This window comes from Branchiostoma floridae, chromosome 17 (assembly GCF_000003815.2).
Source record: "Branchiostoma floridae strain S238N-H82 chromosome 17, Bfl_VNyyK, whole genome shotgun sequence".
NCBI classification, from domain to species: Eukaryota; Metazoa; Chordata; class Leptocardii; order Amphioxiformes; family Branchiostomatidae; genus Branchiostoma; species Branchiostoma floridae.
In genome coordinates, this window is record NC_049995.1 from 15,109,231 (window position 1) to 15,123,490 (window position 14,260).

The 14,260-nt window shown below is 42.1% G+C and overlaps 1 protein-coding gene across 1 annotated transcript; it reads right to left on the bottom strand.

Annotated features, from left to right (window-relative positions):
- On the bottom strand, window positions 1-12,471 carry LOC118404042 (ectonucleoside triphosphate diphosphohydrolase 8-like; the record flags this gene model as incomplete). The annotated part of the gene is given in 8 exon segments (XM_035802986.1): window positions 1-188; window positions 1,356-1,538; window positions 2,224-2,304; window positions 3,531-3,742; window positions 8,589-8,775; window positions 9,875-10,013; window positions 10,574-10,855; window positions 12,333-12,471. Coding segments are annotated over 7 exon segments (1,251 nt in total), but the record flags the coding sequence as incomplete, so codon positions are not given.
- Window positions 12,472-14,260: the final 1,789 nt, after the last annotated feature.

Sequence of the window (14,260 nt, forward strand, 5' to 3'; positions counted from 1 at the left end):
GGTGATAAACACCTTATCGTCTGCAGAAGTGTCAATCTTGTACCCGTCCCCCAGTAGAGCAGTGATGTAATGGCCTCCCATGCAGTAGTTATCTCCAAAGTCCCCAAACTCACTCAGGACATCAGCGTACGCGCGGCGGCAGAATATGTCAGTCCTTTCCTGGATGTTGCCAATGCTGGTATAACCCCCTGAAAGACAGAAGGGTCAACTTACAGGCCGTATAAGTGATTCTACTAAGGCCACAGCAAGTCAATTTTATGGATGACATCCTCTGCAGACTGCAAAAATAATGAGATAGGGCGAAAAAAAACAAGATGGGCAAAAAAAACAAGATGGCTAAATTTTCAAAACAGACGTTGTAACAAGACTTGAAGTGACAAAATATGGCATCACAGCCAACAAGGCATTCATTCCTGTATTTAAGAAGTGCACCAATGTAGTTAAAGTGACACTAGTATGGTAGACTAGTATCATTAACCATGTTGGCAACTACACTCATAGCTTCCATAGTTGTGCCACTTTTACAACTATCCATCAAGTTGCACCTCTGCAACAACAGTCAATGCTACATAGTCTCTAGTGTTAATTCTACAGTCAATGATTAGGTTACAACACAACCTTTACCCATTTTCGTCTATCCTTCCTTCCCTTAAGAAGAAAAAAAATTCTTGTTTTTTTTCCTGAAATCAGGCAAAAATTAATGAGCGCGCGGATGTCATTCATAAAATTTACTTTCTGTAGCCTAATGGCTAATTTGATCTATTCAATATATTTAAATGCATGACATGTTATGAATGGACATGCTGGTATTGGTACTTACATGTACTTAATATGAAGCCATCGCAGCCGCATACAAAATATAGCAGTTGTAAATTACTCAACGGAAACGTATAATTATACACAGATAGAATATTAGGTTCAAAATGATAGTCGCATGGTACATGGTTAATTTTGTCATGGAATGAACACATCATCTTTCATATGTGATAGGAAAACTTCGATTAATAATACTGCTTTCTTGTTGGTCAATTTTGAGTAAACCCAAAATGTTGTTTTTGCACAAAGTATCGATGGATGTTGGGTGTAGTACAGAGCAGAAACTGCGGACGTCATGGAGGTTTACGTCATTTCCGTCAATCATTCGAACGCGTTCGAACGATGCTAGCACGAATGTGTGCACATCATCACAAAGCGCGTTCTTAGAATAGAAGCATAGAACTTTTTCGAATACGTTCACGCTCCTAGAACGTTTTCGAATGTGTGCACGTCAGCGCAAAGAGCCTTCCTAGAACGGTTTCAAATGTGTGCACGTCAGCGCGCGAAAATGACGCAATCTGTTCAAAATTAGAACCTACCATCTTCCGGAATGGCGCCGATAGCGGAGGAGGTGTAGTAGAGGGCGGATGTTCCGTAGAAGACGGTACCTTCCACGGGGGGTTGGTACACTCCGGCGATCGCGCACGGCTCGGTATAGCACGTGTCGTCCAGCGCTAACAACTGTCGTACCAACACACCACACTGCTGGTTGTTTGCAGTTCCTAAAATACCATAATATGGGTTGAGAAAATTGACAACAGGAATACTCAGTGTAGCACGTGTCCTCTGCTTGGAGTATAAGGTAGCAGAACACAGTTTTCGGGGATTTCTATAGTTAAGTTTCACACAGCTGGTTAAAGTTTCCTGTTCCTAGACAGTCATGAAAGTATCGGACAAAGCCCGTATCTCTATGCACTAGAGGCACCGGTGCGGCACTGCGGGGTTCGAAAGGATACTCAACGAATTTAAGAGAGAAAGATTACGAATTTCATATTTTGTGTATTTTGTTCTCTTTTATGTCATAAGTTACGTATTGCACAATATATGAATTTAAAAAAAAAAATCGGCGAAAATAACACAACAGTGCCATAGCGAAGGAATCCTGCGGTGCCGCACCGGTGCTACACGTTCAGTGAGATACCACTTTAGGGATTAGGTACAAGAAAACCAGAACGTTCAATACGAGGAAGAAAGGTGTTTATAATTGCCCGTCAGCTTTTATTAATTGAAATATGGGGTATACTTAAGCTTTACGTTTCTAATTCATATCTTGAAGAGCAATTAAGTATTCGAGTACCTCGAGCTCAGTTTTATGTAAAGATTTTGCCTCTTAATGTCGAAAGATCTTAATACAAACTATGTAACCATGGTTAGCGTAATGCTTAACAACGGTTTAAAATATTCCACCTTGTATTTTGGCGGTCCTGTTTTCTCCCAGGTCTTCAGTGGTGTTGTATCCCACTAAGTCACACGGATTGTCGATGTACGCTGAAACATAATTATATAACATGAGGCACTGTCAGCAAGTCAGAGAATGGCCCAACTTGTTAAATGTTAAGGTCAATTACTTGTAGATAGTGTGAAAGGTTCTTTCCTGGAACGGACGAGAGTTACGGTCACGTGATCTTATTAACACAAATGAGGTGTGTTATCCAGTACAAGAACAAGAACAAGGCTAATTCCGTTAAGTTTAAGGAAGAGGTGTGGCAACACCTGAGGAACGGTCAATAAATCAGTTACTGTAGTACTACACCCTGGATGGTTTGCCCCAACACAAATGAGGGGTGTTATCCAGTACAAGAACAAGAACAAGGCTAATTCCGTTAAGTTTAAGGAAGAGGTGTGGCAACACCTGAGGAACGGTCAATAAATCAGTTACTGTAGTACTGCGCCCTGGGTGGTTTGCCCCAACACAAATGAGGGGTGTTATCCAGTACAAGTACAAGAACAAGGCTAATCCCGTTAAGTTTAAGGAAGAGGTGTGGCAACACCTGAGGAACGGTCAATAAATCAGTTACTGTAGTACTACACCCTGGATGGTTTGCCCCAACACAAATGAGGGGTGTTATCCAGTACAAGAACAAGAACAAGGCTAATCCCGTTAAGTTTAAGGAAGAGGTGTGGCAACACCTGAGGAACGGTCAATAAATCAGTTACTGTAGTACTACACCCTGGATGGTTTGCCCCAACACAAATGAGGGGTGTTATCCAGTACAAGTACAAGAACAAGAACAACACGTAATCTTGCGGATAAGTGTCTTCAGCAATTGGTCAAACATACCAGGAAGCTTATAACGCCCCCCGTCTCTGTTCAGTGATGCCAGGAGTGTTATTATTACTACCCAAACAGATGAGCTCCCATGATAAAGAGAGCAGTACCGTTTTTGTCTGCTGCCTGATCGTACAGAAGGCCGTACAGCTGCAGTCTGAACTGGTCCTGACCAAACTTCAGGTAACTGTTGGTGTGCAGGTCATATATATATAGCGACTCGCAGAGATGCTTAACGGCCAGAACAGAATACAAAACGTGGCTAATCAATTAATAATTACCGTTTTTGTCGGCTGCCTGGTCATACAGAAGCCCGTACAGTTGGAGTCTGAACTGGTCCTGTCCGAACTTCAGGTAACTGTTGGTGTACAGGTCATAGCGACTCGCCAAAATGCTCAGCGGCGAGAACACTATACCAAACGTGGCTAATTAATTAATTGATTACCGTTTTTGTCGGCTGCCTGGTCGTACAGAAGGCCGTACAGCTGCAGCCGGAACTGGTCCTGCCCAAACTTCAGGTAGCTGTTGGTGTACAGGTCATACCGACTCGCAGAGATGCTTAACGGGAACAGATTGGCGAATATTTGTCCTTCCGGGACAAAGGTTATCTGGGTTGACGCCCCTCCCAAGTCCAGCGCACCAACAGTCTCCTGGTCACTGAAACAGGGTCAAATTTTATTGCACAGAGATTGCATTAGGTACATTGCAAATCAACTAACATGTAACGCTAGTTCACCTTTATTCGCAGGGTAACCTATATCCGTTGTACCTAAAAACAGGATATTAAGGGATATCACGATAATAGATGTTGGTTTCAAATTGCATTTTTTTTCCAATATAATCCAGTTTGAGACCACTGTCCGTCGACTTGACATCCCGAAATACCCTGGTGTTAAATACAACGGATAAAGGTTACCCCGCGAATAAAGGTGAACTACCGTGTGCATGTATTACAAACAACTCCACACTAGTGTACTAGTAATCTAACATCGACACTCAAGACAAAGGAAGATATAACCTCTGCTGCGTGGTAAAGAAATGTGTCGACTTTGAGACTGTATGATTTGGACTGAGATTAGGAGTTCGTGTATAAAGGGCTTGTACATATCATCAAACATATCCGTTTTTGGCATTCCTAAAATGCACCTACTACTAGTATATTTTCCCGTCGAGGCCAGTTACCCTATGGCTCTTTAATATAGAAATCCCAATATGCCGAAAACTGTGTTCCGCTACCTCATATGATGTAGCATGATAGGGCAATGACCCTAATTGACGTACGGCGCAGAAGGCCCAAAACGAGTCCATACAGTATTTTAGCCTATTTTCGACTTTTAGCAGGAAAATGTAAGGAACAATTTCAAATTGGTGAGACAGTGTAGGTTGCAGATGTTCAGATTCGGCAAAAAACCAAGGTTTTGGTTAATTTTTTCGGCCTGTGCTGACCCGTAATTTGAAGTGGTCAGTCCCTAAAATGATGTCCTGGAAAGGCAAGATGGCGGTAGTTTTGACCGCTGAAATATGTTGCGCTGGTCAGAAAGTTTAAAGATTAGACTTTTGGACACTCGAGATAGCGGGCTGCTGTGTGGGGTGAGTTCTTATGACCTGGAATGTTCACGGATGAGATTATGACACCCTGAACTTGCTAATTTTTACATTATCGCCAATACAGATTTCCATTAGTGCTCACTGCTCTGATATAGGCAGGCTATACATTGTGCCTTGTTGGAAGTAGAGCTTACAATGGGATAACAAAGTAAATATTACGCGTTTTAAATCATTTATCCCCCCCCCCTCTCTCTGAGTTCCGTAATACAGTTTGTTTCATATTTGTACCAGCGAAACATCTTATTTGGCATTCTCCCCTTTGTCTTCAAAAACTTTATCACGTTAACGTACAACAGTCATCTTTATTTCTCATCACTTTTTTTTTTTTTTTTTTTTAAACCTTTATTGAAAAATCATAACAATTACACACATTGTGACATTTACATGTATAGCTTGGTAACTACATCTCCGACTACGGCAGATATATAACTATAAAACTTAACAATTGGTTCTCGAAATCCTGGACGTTGTTACATTTATAATTACATGTAACCGTTACAGCTACATGACTTCATCTTCGACTACAACAGATACATAATTATGAAACTTTACAATTGGCTCTCAAATTCCTAGACACTTACATCACTTTGAAACCATTAACACAACTTTAGGCATACTCTAGTAGTCTATGTTTTACGGCATGGAACGTGGGGTAGATATTGCTAATGGCGGTGCAGAAAAGGTAATATTTGGCCTGTAGGATACACCTGTTCAAAGTTTTATTGTTTTCAATGTGGGACAAGTGACCATAAATAATTTCAATGTTGGTGAGACCTACGGGATGCTGGTTTTCTTTTTTCCACCAGTCAGTGAAATCTTTCCAGAATGTTTTGACGGTGTGGCATTCCGCGAATAGATGAACAATTGTCTGCTTTTCTTCGCAATATGGGCATTGGTCAGAGTCTTTAATTCTTATCTTTTTTAAGTATGCATTGGTGGTCAAGAAACTGTGTATAATTCTGTACTGAAAGTACTGCATTTTGGTTTCTTGTGAGCATATATAGGGTAACATATAGACTTTTTTTATGTCCTCTTCATCCTGTAAACATCGAGTAATTTCATCTTGCTTGGAAGGTGGTTGCACTATTTTATTTACGAAGAGCTGATATAATTGTTTGCATTTGTAGCTGATAGTCGATCTAACATCAGGTTTACTATTAATGGGGTCTGTTAACACCCTTTTCCACCCGGGGGGAATTGAGGAGCAAAGACCATAATACCTTAGGATGTCGGACGCATTGAATTCAAATCCGAATTCCCTCGTAATAGCTTTTGGAGTTAGAATATTTCCCCTGTCATCTATAATGTTTTGTATCGTCCGTATGCCACATATATACATTTCCTTCCAAAAAACAGATTTTCTTTCTTGTAAAATGTATTGATTATTCCATAAAAACTCTTGTTTAATTTCCATTGAAGTTTGAGGGCGATGTGAGTTCAATTCTTCCCAGGCTTCAAGTATCTTTATGTAAAAGGTAGGCATATTTCCAAGTTTCAGAGTTTTAATTGAAAAGTTGCATTTAAAAAGGAAAGCTCCTCCATACTGGAGGAAGTGAGACTCTAACGCTTGTGTCGTACAAATTCTCCCTACCCAGCTGGCTCTTAATGCCTTAACCATGCTAGCAAAATCCATCATGTTTAACCCTCCTTTATCTTTCTCTGCAATCAAAGTTGAAAATTTAACCTTATGCGGCTTGTGGTTCCATACAAAATTTAATCCTATAGCATTAACTTTTCGTTCGAAATTTGGTGGTGTTGTAAGAACAGAGCAGTTGTAAATTAATTTTGAAACAGCAAGACATTTATATATTAGTATTCTCCCAATTAGAGTTAAGTTTCTTCCTGACCAAACTTTAAGTATGTTATCCATTTTCGTTAGTTTTTCATTAAAATCGAGTTCTTCGCATTTTGCCTTGTCGTAGGAAAAGTGTACACCTAGACACTTAATTGGTTTGTCTGGCCAGTGAACATCAAGTGGTTTGTCTTTTCGTTCTTTGTATCCTCCGATCCACATGGCCTCCGTTTTTTTTTTACTGGCCTGTAGTCCGGAGAATTGGCCGAATGTTTCTATCGTAGCCAACGCACGTCTTGCCGAGGTCACACTGTTTGCGAAAATTGTCGTGTCATCGGCATACATAAGGTTATTTGTTATCTGATTATTTATAGTTATTCCTACTATGCTTGTGTCTGAGCGTAATTTACATGCTAGTAACTCTAGGCCTAGTATGAACAGGAGACCCGAGAGTGGGTCCCCCTGCCTTACTCCGCGTTTCAACGTGAACCAGTCTGAGGTAAAACCATTATTAATTACACAACTACAAGAATTTTTATACAGAACCGATACCCATCGTCTGAAGATTGGTCCAAATTCAAAAGTCATGAGTGCCTTTTCCAAATAATTCCATTCTAAAGTATCAAATGCCTTTCTAAAATCAACGAATAAGGCTATACCGGGGGTTTGTGTTCTTTCAGTCTCTTGAATTATATCCCACATGCGTCTTATGTTAGTGCCAATGTATCTTCCTTTTACATATCCTGTTTGGTTCTCATGTATAATAGATGGTAACACGGGTTCTAGGCGTAAAGCTAAACATTTCGTCAGGATTTTGTAGTCTGTATTTAAGAGCGCAATAGGTCTCCAGTTCTCGAGTTTTCTACAATCACCTTGTTTTGGGAGGAGGCGGATGATCCCTCGTTTCTGTGATATTGCTAATTCCCCCTCTTCAAGTGCAGTGTTAAAGGAGTCGACGATTTCATTTTTAATCTTGTCCCAAAAGTATAAAAGAAACTCAAACGACAGACCATCTGTCCCTGGTGATCTATTTTTCTTCTTTGCCATCTGTTTTAGAGCTGTAAGTGCGTCTTTAACCGTTATATTCCCTTCACAATTATCTCGTTGCTCTCCAGTTAGTTTGTTTATTTCGTTGTTTGTGAAGAATTCTTCAAACTTTGGGTCATGAGGATTTGTTTCTTTTGATGTATACAGTAATTCGAAAAATTGTTTCCCTTGCTCTAAAATCTTACCTGGATCCGTGATAACTGAGTTATTTTCTGTCAATAGCTCATTAATACACTTTTGTTCGTAATTACGTTTTTCTAGGTTTAAGAAGTATTTGGTGCTTTTTTCACCCTCCTCGTGCCAACGGCATCGGCTTCTGATGATTGATCCTTTCACTTTTAAATGTCTAATCTCATCTAGTTTTTCCTTAGCGCGGTTGTACTTACACCAATTTTCCTGGCTTGGGTTTGACTCATATTGTTGAATGTAGGAGTTTGTCTGCTTTTCTGCTGATAACTCATCTTTTTTTCTCTCTTTTACTTTCATTTTAGAATAATACATAGTAAAAGATCTTATCTCCATTTTTATCAAGTCCCATAGAAGTCTTTTATCCTCTATTTCGGAATATTTCGCACGGGCGTCATCAATTTTGAGTTTCCTCGTATCAGTATATGTCTTATCATTAAGAAGTGTATTATTAAATCTCCAGAATCCTGGGCCTCTCTTGCATGCATTTTGAGGTTCAAAGTGTACCGTAACTGCCGAGTGGTCGGGTGACGGTGCATGGATAATATTCGCGCTGCCACACCGGGCTTTTAAACTATCAGACACGAAAATGTAGTCTAATCTGCACATTATGCCTTGATTCGCATCCCGCCAGGTGTACCTTCTCTCTTTGGGATTTTTTTCCCGCCAAATATCAATCAGGTCTTGCCCTTTAGTTAGTAAATTAATGGCTTGTATTGTTCTTAGCTTTTCCTTTACAGGCCTCCCGCCACGTTTGTCCATGTCTGTGAGAGAACATTTCTCACCACTTTACAGTTTTACAAATATGAAATGCTGTACAACAGTCACATCGCACTATGACAATACATGTATAAAGTTTATTTCTCTAACCTGTTTGAGTCGAAGACGCCCCTAAGGAAGTTGACGGTGATCCAACCGAACACTCCTTCCTCCTCACCCGAGATGACCTTGGCCCAGCCGCGCTCGAACTTGAACGGGTTCTGACTGGAGTCCTCGAACAGCTGGTTGATCTGGTCAAAGATGGCGTCGACATCATTTGGCTCCAGAAGTCGCATTCCTGTTGGAGTTATAAAAAAGATGGTCTCAAAGCTTAAAGCTTAGCCTTTCTGTAAGGCGGTAGCTATACACCTTTCTCACGCGGCGGCCATGATAGATCTAAAACGAGTTCAATGTGGCAAACAAAAGGCTGTCCATCATAATTAGCAGTTCAACCAATGGTATCCTGCCAATTAGGAAATCGACCAATAAGTGAATGGCTGCAAATTCGTTAAAAATTTGCATTATTATGTTTTTATTTTGCATCTCTTAAGGGACTATGGGGTCAGTCTACACTACTCTAAATTGCTACATCTTTCGGTGCATAACACTTCTTGTAATATTTATTATTCTATCTTATACCATGAAAATTTGTGTGGTTTGGGGGAAAACTAAATGGGACCTGATTTTAGAAATAAGTTTTGTCTGTTTGCCTCATTGACCTCTTCTTCGATCTATCATGGCCGCCGCGTGAGAAAGGTGTATAGGGGCAGTGGGTTGTTATCCACTGTGTCAGACAGTGGGGCATGATTACTCTCCAAGCAGAGGTTAGGCTCCAGCTCTTTTTTTTTTGTGTCTTTTTTAAGCGTTTTATCTGACATTTCTGATTTTGTACTTAAATCTTGATGAGAAAAAAAACCTAAAAACGTAAGAAAAACAGCCGGAGCCAAACCTCTACTTGGGAAGTAAGGCACGGGATATGTCAAAGGACTGACTTGCAAACAGTTCTCGTCTCGACCATTGTCTCGATTCGCATAGAAATGTCCAGTTGTGTTTTGTTAATGTCCCAGGAGCCTTCACCTTTGACATATTACCCATACTTCCTGTCGATGCGCATGCGCACTCGTAACGGTGGATGTGCACGTGCTTATTGCATGGTCTTAGATTTACTTATACAGAGAGCTAAGTAAAATTAAGACCATGCACAACCACTATTGCTACTGGGGCTAGCAATTTCAGGACGTCTTATAACGTCGAAAATATCATATGACGTAAATATTTCGGTAAATATAAAGGTTTCGGTCTGGGGTGGTGGTAGTTCCTGCGATCTTGTACGGAAGGCAGGCGTAAAAAAGGCGATCATTAATATCCCCTCCAACCAAACGGGAATGAGTATTTACCTGCTGTGGCTTTCAGGTAAACCGGCGTAAGTCCCTGCAGTTCCTGAGGCACCACCGTGGCGGCGCTGTTAAGCAGTCGCACAAGATCAGTCTTCACTGAGGGCGGGTCAGTGACGTAAGAGCTGATCCCTGGCCGCACCTGCGCACAAAGAAGAAACAAAAAAGGACAACGCTTGTACTAGTAACTCGAAAAGCAAGACTACTCACGCTATTTATTGCAAAGCTAAGAATTGTCTACTTCATGTAATGTCCGAGCACACACACAAACACACACACACACACACACACACAGACACACAAACACACACACACACACACACACACACACAGACACACACACATGCACACGCACACACACACACACACGCACGCACACACACAAACACACACACTGACACACAAACACACGCACACAAACACACGCACACACACACGCACTCACACACACACACACACACACACACACATATACATACAATTAAACACACACACACATGCACACGCACACACACACACACACACACGCAAGCACACACACAAACACACACACTGACACACACACAAACACACGCACACACACACACGCACTCACACATACGCACATATATACATACAAACACACACACACACACACACACACACATACACACACACATACACACACACAAACAAACAAACAAACACAAACTAGACCCTTACCCTGTTGGTCCCTGTAATAGTCATTTCCGTCATGTCAGCAGTTTTGGTCGGCAGGTTGTTCTGGTCCCACCTGTACACGTAAACTCTGGTGCCAGAACTTCCCGCGTCGAACATGACGCCATATCGGTAGTCAACGGTGGCGCGCCCGACTCTTGCCGAGGCACGTCCGACTTTTGCCGAGTCATGGCCGAATCTTGCCGAAGACACGACGGCAATTCCGGCGAGACAGACCGCAAGAACGAAGCAGAAACGTGGCAGCATGGTTACGTCTACAATTCAACGCTGAAAAAAAAAGATAGAATTTACGTTATTGACAACCTACAGGTGCACTAGACCCCGTTTCAGTCTTCGGAGGGGGGCTGGGTTTTTTTTTGGTGGGGGGGGGGGGCGTTGGTCCGCGCAATTTTCAATGCTGGCTATGTTCTCTTGTGCCGGGAAAAGGAGTATGTCGAGGAAGGGAGTGCAAATATACAAAAGTAACGGTCTCCTCTGTCAGCACCTAAACATCAGTGCTGAAGTGAAGGGATTTTGCTGTGGAAGGGAGTTTGCCGTGATAGCCCCCCCCCCCCCAAAAAAAAAATAAAACCCAGCCCCGTTCCAAAGACTGCAACGGAGTCTACAGGGGCACAGGATCGGTAGCATGTCAGGATTTGAACCCAGGACCTTCGGGTTAGGGGCCAAATACCCTGCAGTTATGCCACGCGACCCCACTAACCATTGCCCTGAGAAAGTGAACGGAAGACCTACCGAAACGAAGGTAGGTAGGATCTCTTGGTTGTGTCTGACGAAATCTGTAGTCTATGTGACAAAAACTACGCCCTACCTCTCTCTAGGGCGGTAACTGGACCTACCTTACTCTCCAAGCAGAGGTTAGGCTCCGGTTGTTTTTTAAACGTTTTTAGCCGTTTTTATCGGGCTTTCTATTTTGTATCTTATCTTGCTGTGTCAAAACCTAAACCTAGTTTAGCTGGCGTACTTCAAGAAAAATGACAAAATAGACAGCCCGATTAAAACGACTACAAAAACGTTAAAAAACAAACAGCGGGGGCCTAACCTCTGCTTGGAGAGTGGACCTACCTGGCCTGGGCGGTGGCTTTTAATTTAAAGGTTAAACACGGTTGAAGCCGACTAGAAGACTAACAACAACGAATGATTTTGCAAGTAGGTGGATCCACTCACGAGGGGGAAATGTTACTGTAACCGCTTAGCGCAGAAATGCGGTAACGCATATAGACACACCCAAATCGATTAAGTATTAACTGAAAGCAAACACTTTGAAACACCGGTTCTAAAGAGCACTGTTACATTGAATAAAGAGACTCTTGACCGGAGACCGGTCGACAGAGTACGAGGGGGAGATCAATAAGTTCTCGGCCTCACCCAGAAATAATAAGCACAACTCAAATTTTGAGGTGCTACTTCATAGTATGAAGCCTTTTATAAATATCCTCCAAATTTCAAATCATTGCAATCATTACTTTCCATGCAACGTCTATTTGAAAAATCAGTAGGTAAGTGGCGAGAAAAACAAGGGTCTTAGAATACGTTGTCAAAATGTTTGAAAATGATTCCCTTTGTATTTCAAGTAGAAAGAAGCGGGTGTCTGACTTCCAGCAGAGCAAGTTGACCCGCACAATCCCAGGTAGCAGCTCAATTGTCAACATTTTTCCTTCTGTCTTACGCCAAATACCGTGCTGTTACCCCAAACGACGTCCCACTATGCTCACCATTGCCCTGAGAATGTTAACAGAAAACCTACCGAAACGAAGGCAGGTAAAACTCCTTGGTTGTGTCTGACGAAATCTGTCTTGGGCTGTAACAGGCCACACGTAGCCTGGGCGACGGCTTTAAGCACAGTTCAATCCGGCTAAAAGACTAAGAACAACGAGCGATTTCGCAAGTAGGTGAATCTACTAAAGAGGGAATGTTGTGTGATTCTACCCGATCGCGAGCGTAGAAATGCAGTAGACATACAAACACACCCGAACTGACTAAGCGTTAAGCAAACACAAATACAGGTTCGATAGTGACATTGAACAAATAGACTTCTTTTTCACAACCCTTGCTGTATTTCCACCGTCGTTTCGGTGACGTACAGACCTGCATAACCTATTCATGGTTACACCAGGCCATTGTTCAAGGATAAATGCATGTAATGTGATCTTTACCGAGCGTAATGATGGTTCTGAAGAGTCCTCGGCAATGTTTGAAAAGCGTCGGAAGTATATTATGTACAGCGCAGTTGGGGGTAGAATGGACCGATCCCAAAACCCCGCCCTCATGGTTCTATTTCGAACACCTGCGTAAAAAATTGCCATTTATGTTCTACTTGGGCAGTTTTGACGGAGGTGTTCGAAATAGAATAGGGGGTTCTATCTGTTCGATATGGCGTTCGACAGGATCGGTCCATTAGGCCCGAACCCAAAAGTTAGGGTTATGGTTGACCAACTCGGCCCAATACTCTGGTGAAGTCCAAGAAGAAAGTGCCGTGCTCTAGGGCACGTCACTAATGGATTTTCAAATGAAGTTTCAAGTCTCAAGATGTACGTGGGCCATGTACACTGTCGGGCACCCAGGCTAAGTGTTTGACGCAAGGCCACAGCAAGTAAATTTTATGGATGATGGCATCCTCTGCAGACTGCAAAAATAGTGAGATAGGGCGAAAAAAAACAAGATGGGTGAAAAAAAAAACAAGATGGCTACGTTTCCAAAAATAGGCACCATAAAGTTGTGATGACTGTTGTAAAAAGAATTAAAGGGACAGAACATAGTATAAGAGCCAACAATGCATTCATTTCTGTACTTAAAACATGTAACAGTTACTGGTGTGGTAAAGGTGACACTAGTGTGGTAGACTGGCATCACCAACAAAGTTGGTAACCACACTCATAGCTTCCATATTGGTGTCACTTTTACAATTATCCAATGAGTTTCATTTCTCCAACTACAGTCCTGGGTACCTCGCAAGTCAAGTGTCACTTCTACAAGTACAATTATTAAGCTACAAACAATATATTTGCTCATTTTGGTACTTTATCGTCATGTTGACCATCCCTGCCTGAAGAAAAAAAAATGAAATCAGGCGAAAATTAATGCGCGCGCTGATGTCATCCATAAAATTTACTTGCTGTGGCCTAATTGGACTGATTACCCATAACCTAACCCTGCTGAGTTCCCAGGAAGATTTACCGGCGGCATAACATACTATGAAAGCTGGCTACTAATGAGTATATATAACTGCTGACTCCTTTTGGCCGGCTATACTCCTTGGCCAGCTCTGATAGACATTTCAAAAATGAGAAAAGGATAATTTTGGGTCTCCACAAGGCCCTCCTATATATGGGGGTGCGGGGATCGAGAATTCGGCAAAAGCATCGGAAAATTGGCCAGGGGAGTAAGCCTACACTACTTAACCCATCTAGAAAACAAAATTTAGAAAGCGCGGCCTTTTTTTACACCAGGCCTTCCTACGGGGGTGCGAGGATAGTAGAATTCGGCAAAAAAAGTCGGGAAAATGGTCGTCAGGGGAGTCAATCCACGCTTAGGTTCATATTTCCCGTCAGGCCGGCCAACTCCTCTGGTAGCAAAACTCCCATGGCAAATTATTCTCCCTATAATGGCCTTGAAGTTGACAATCTACATCAAGTAATGACTGACAGAGACGTATGGGCTGCCATCACAGCTCGA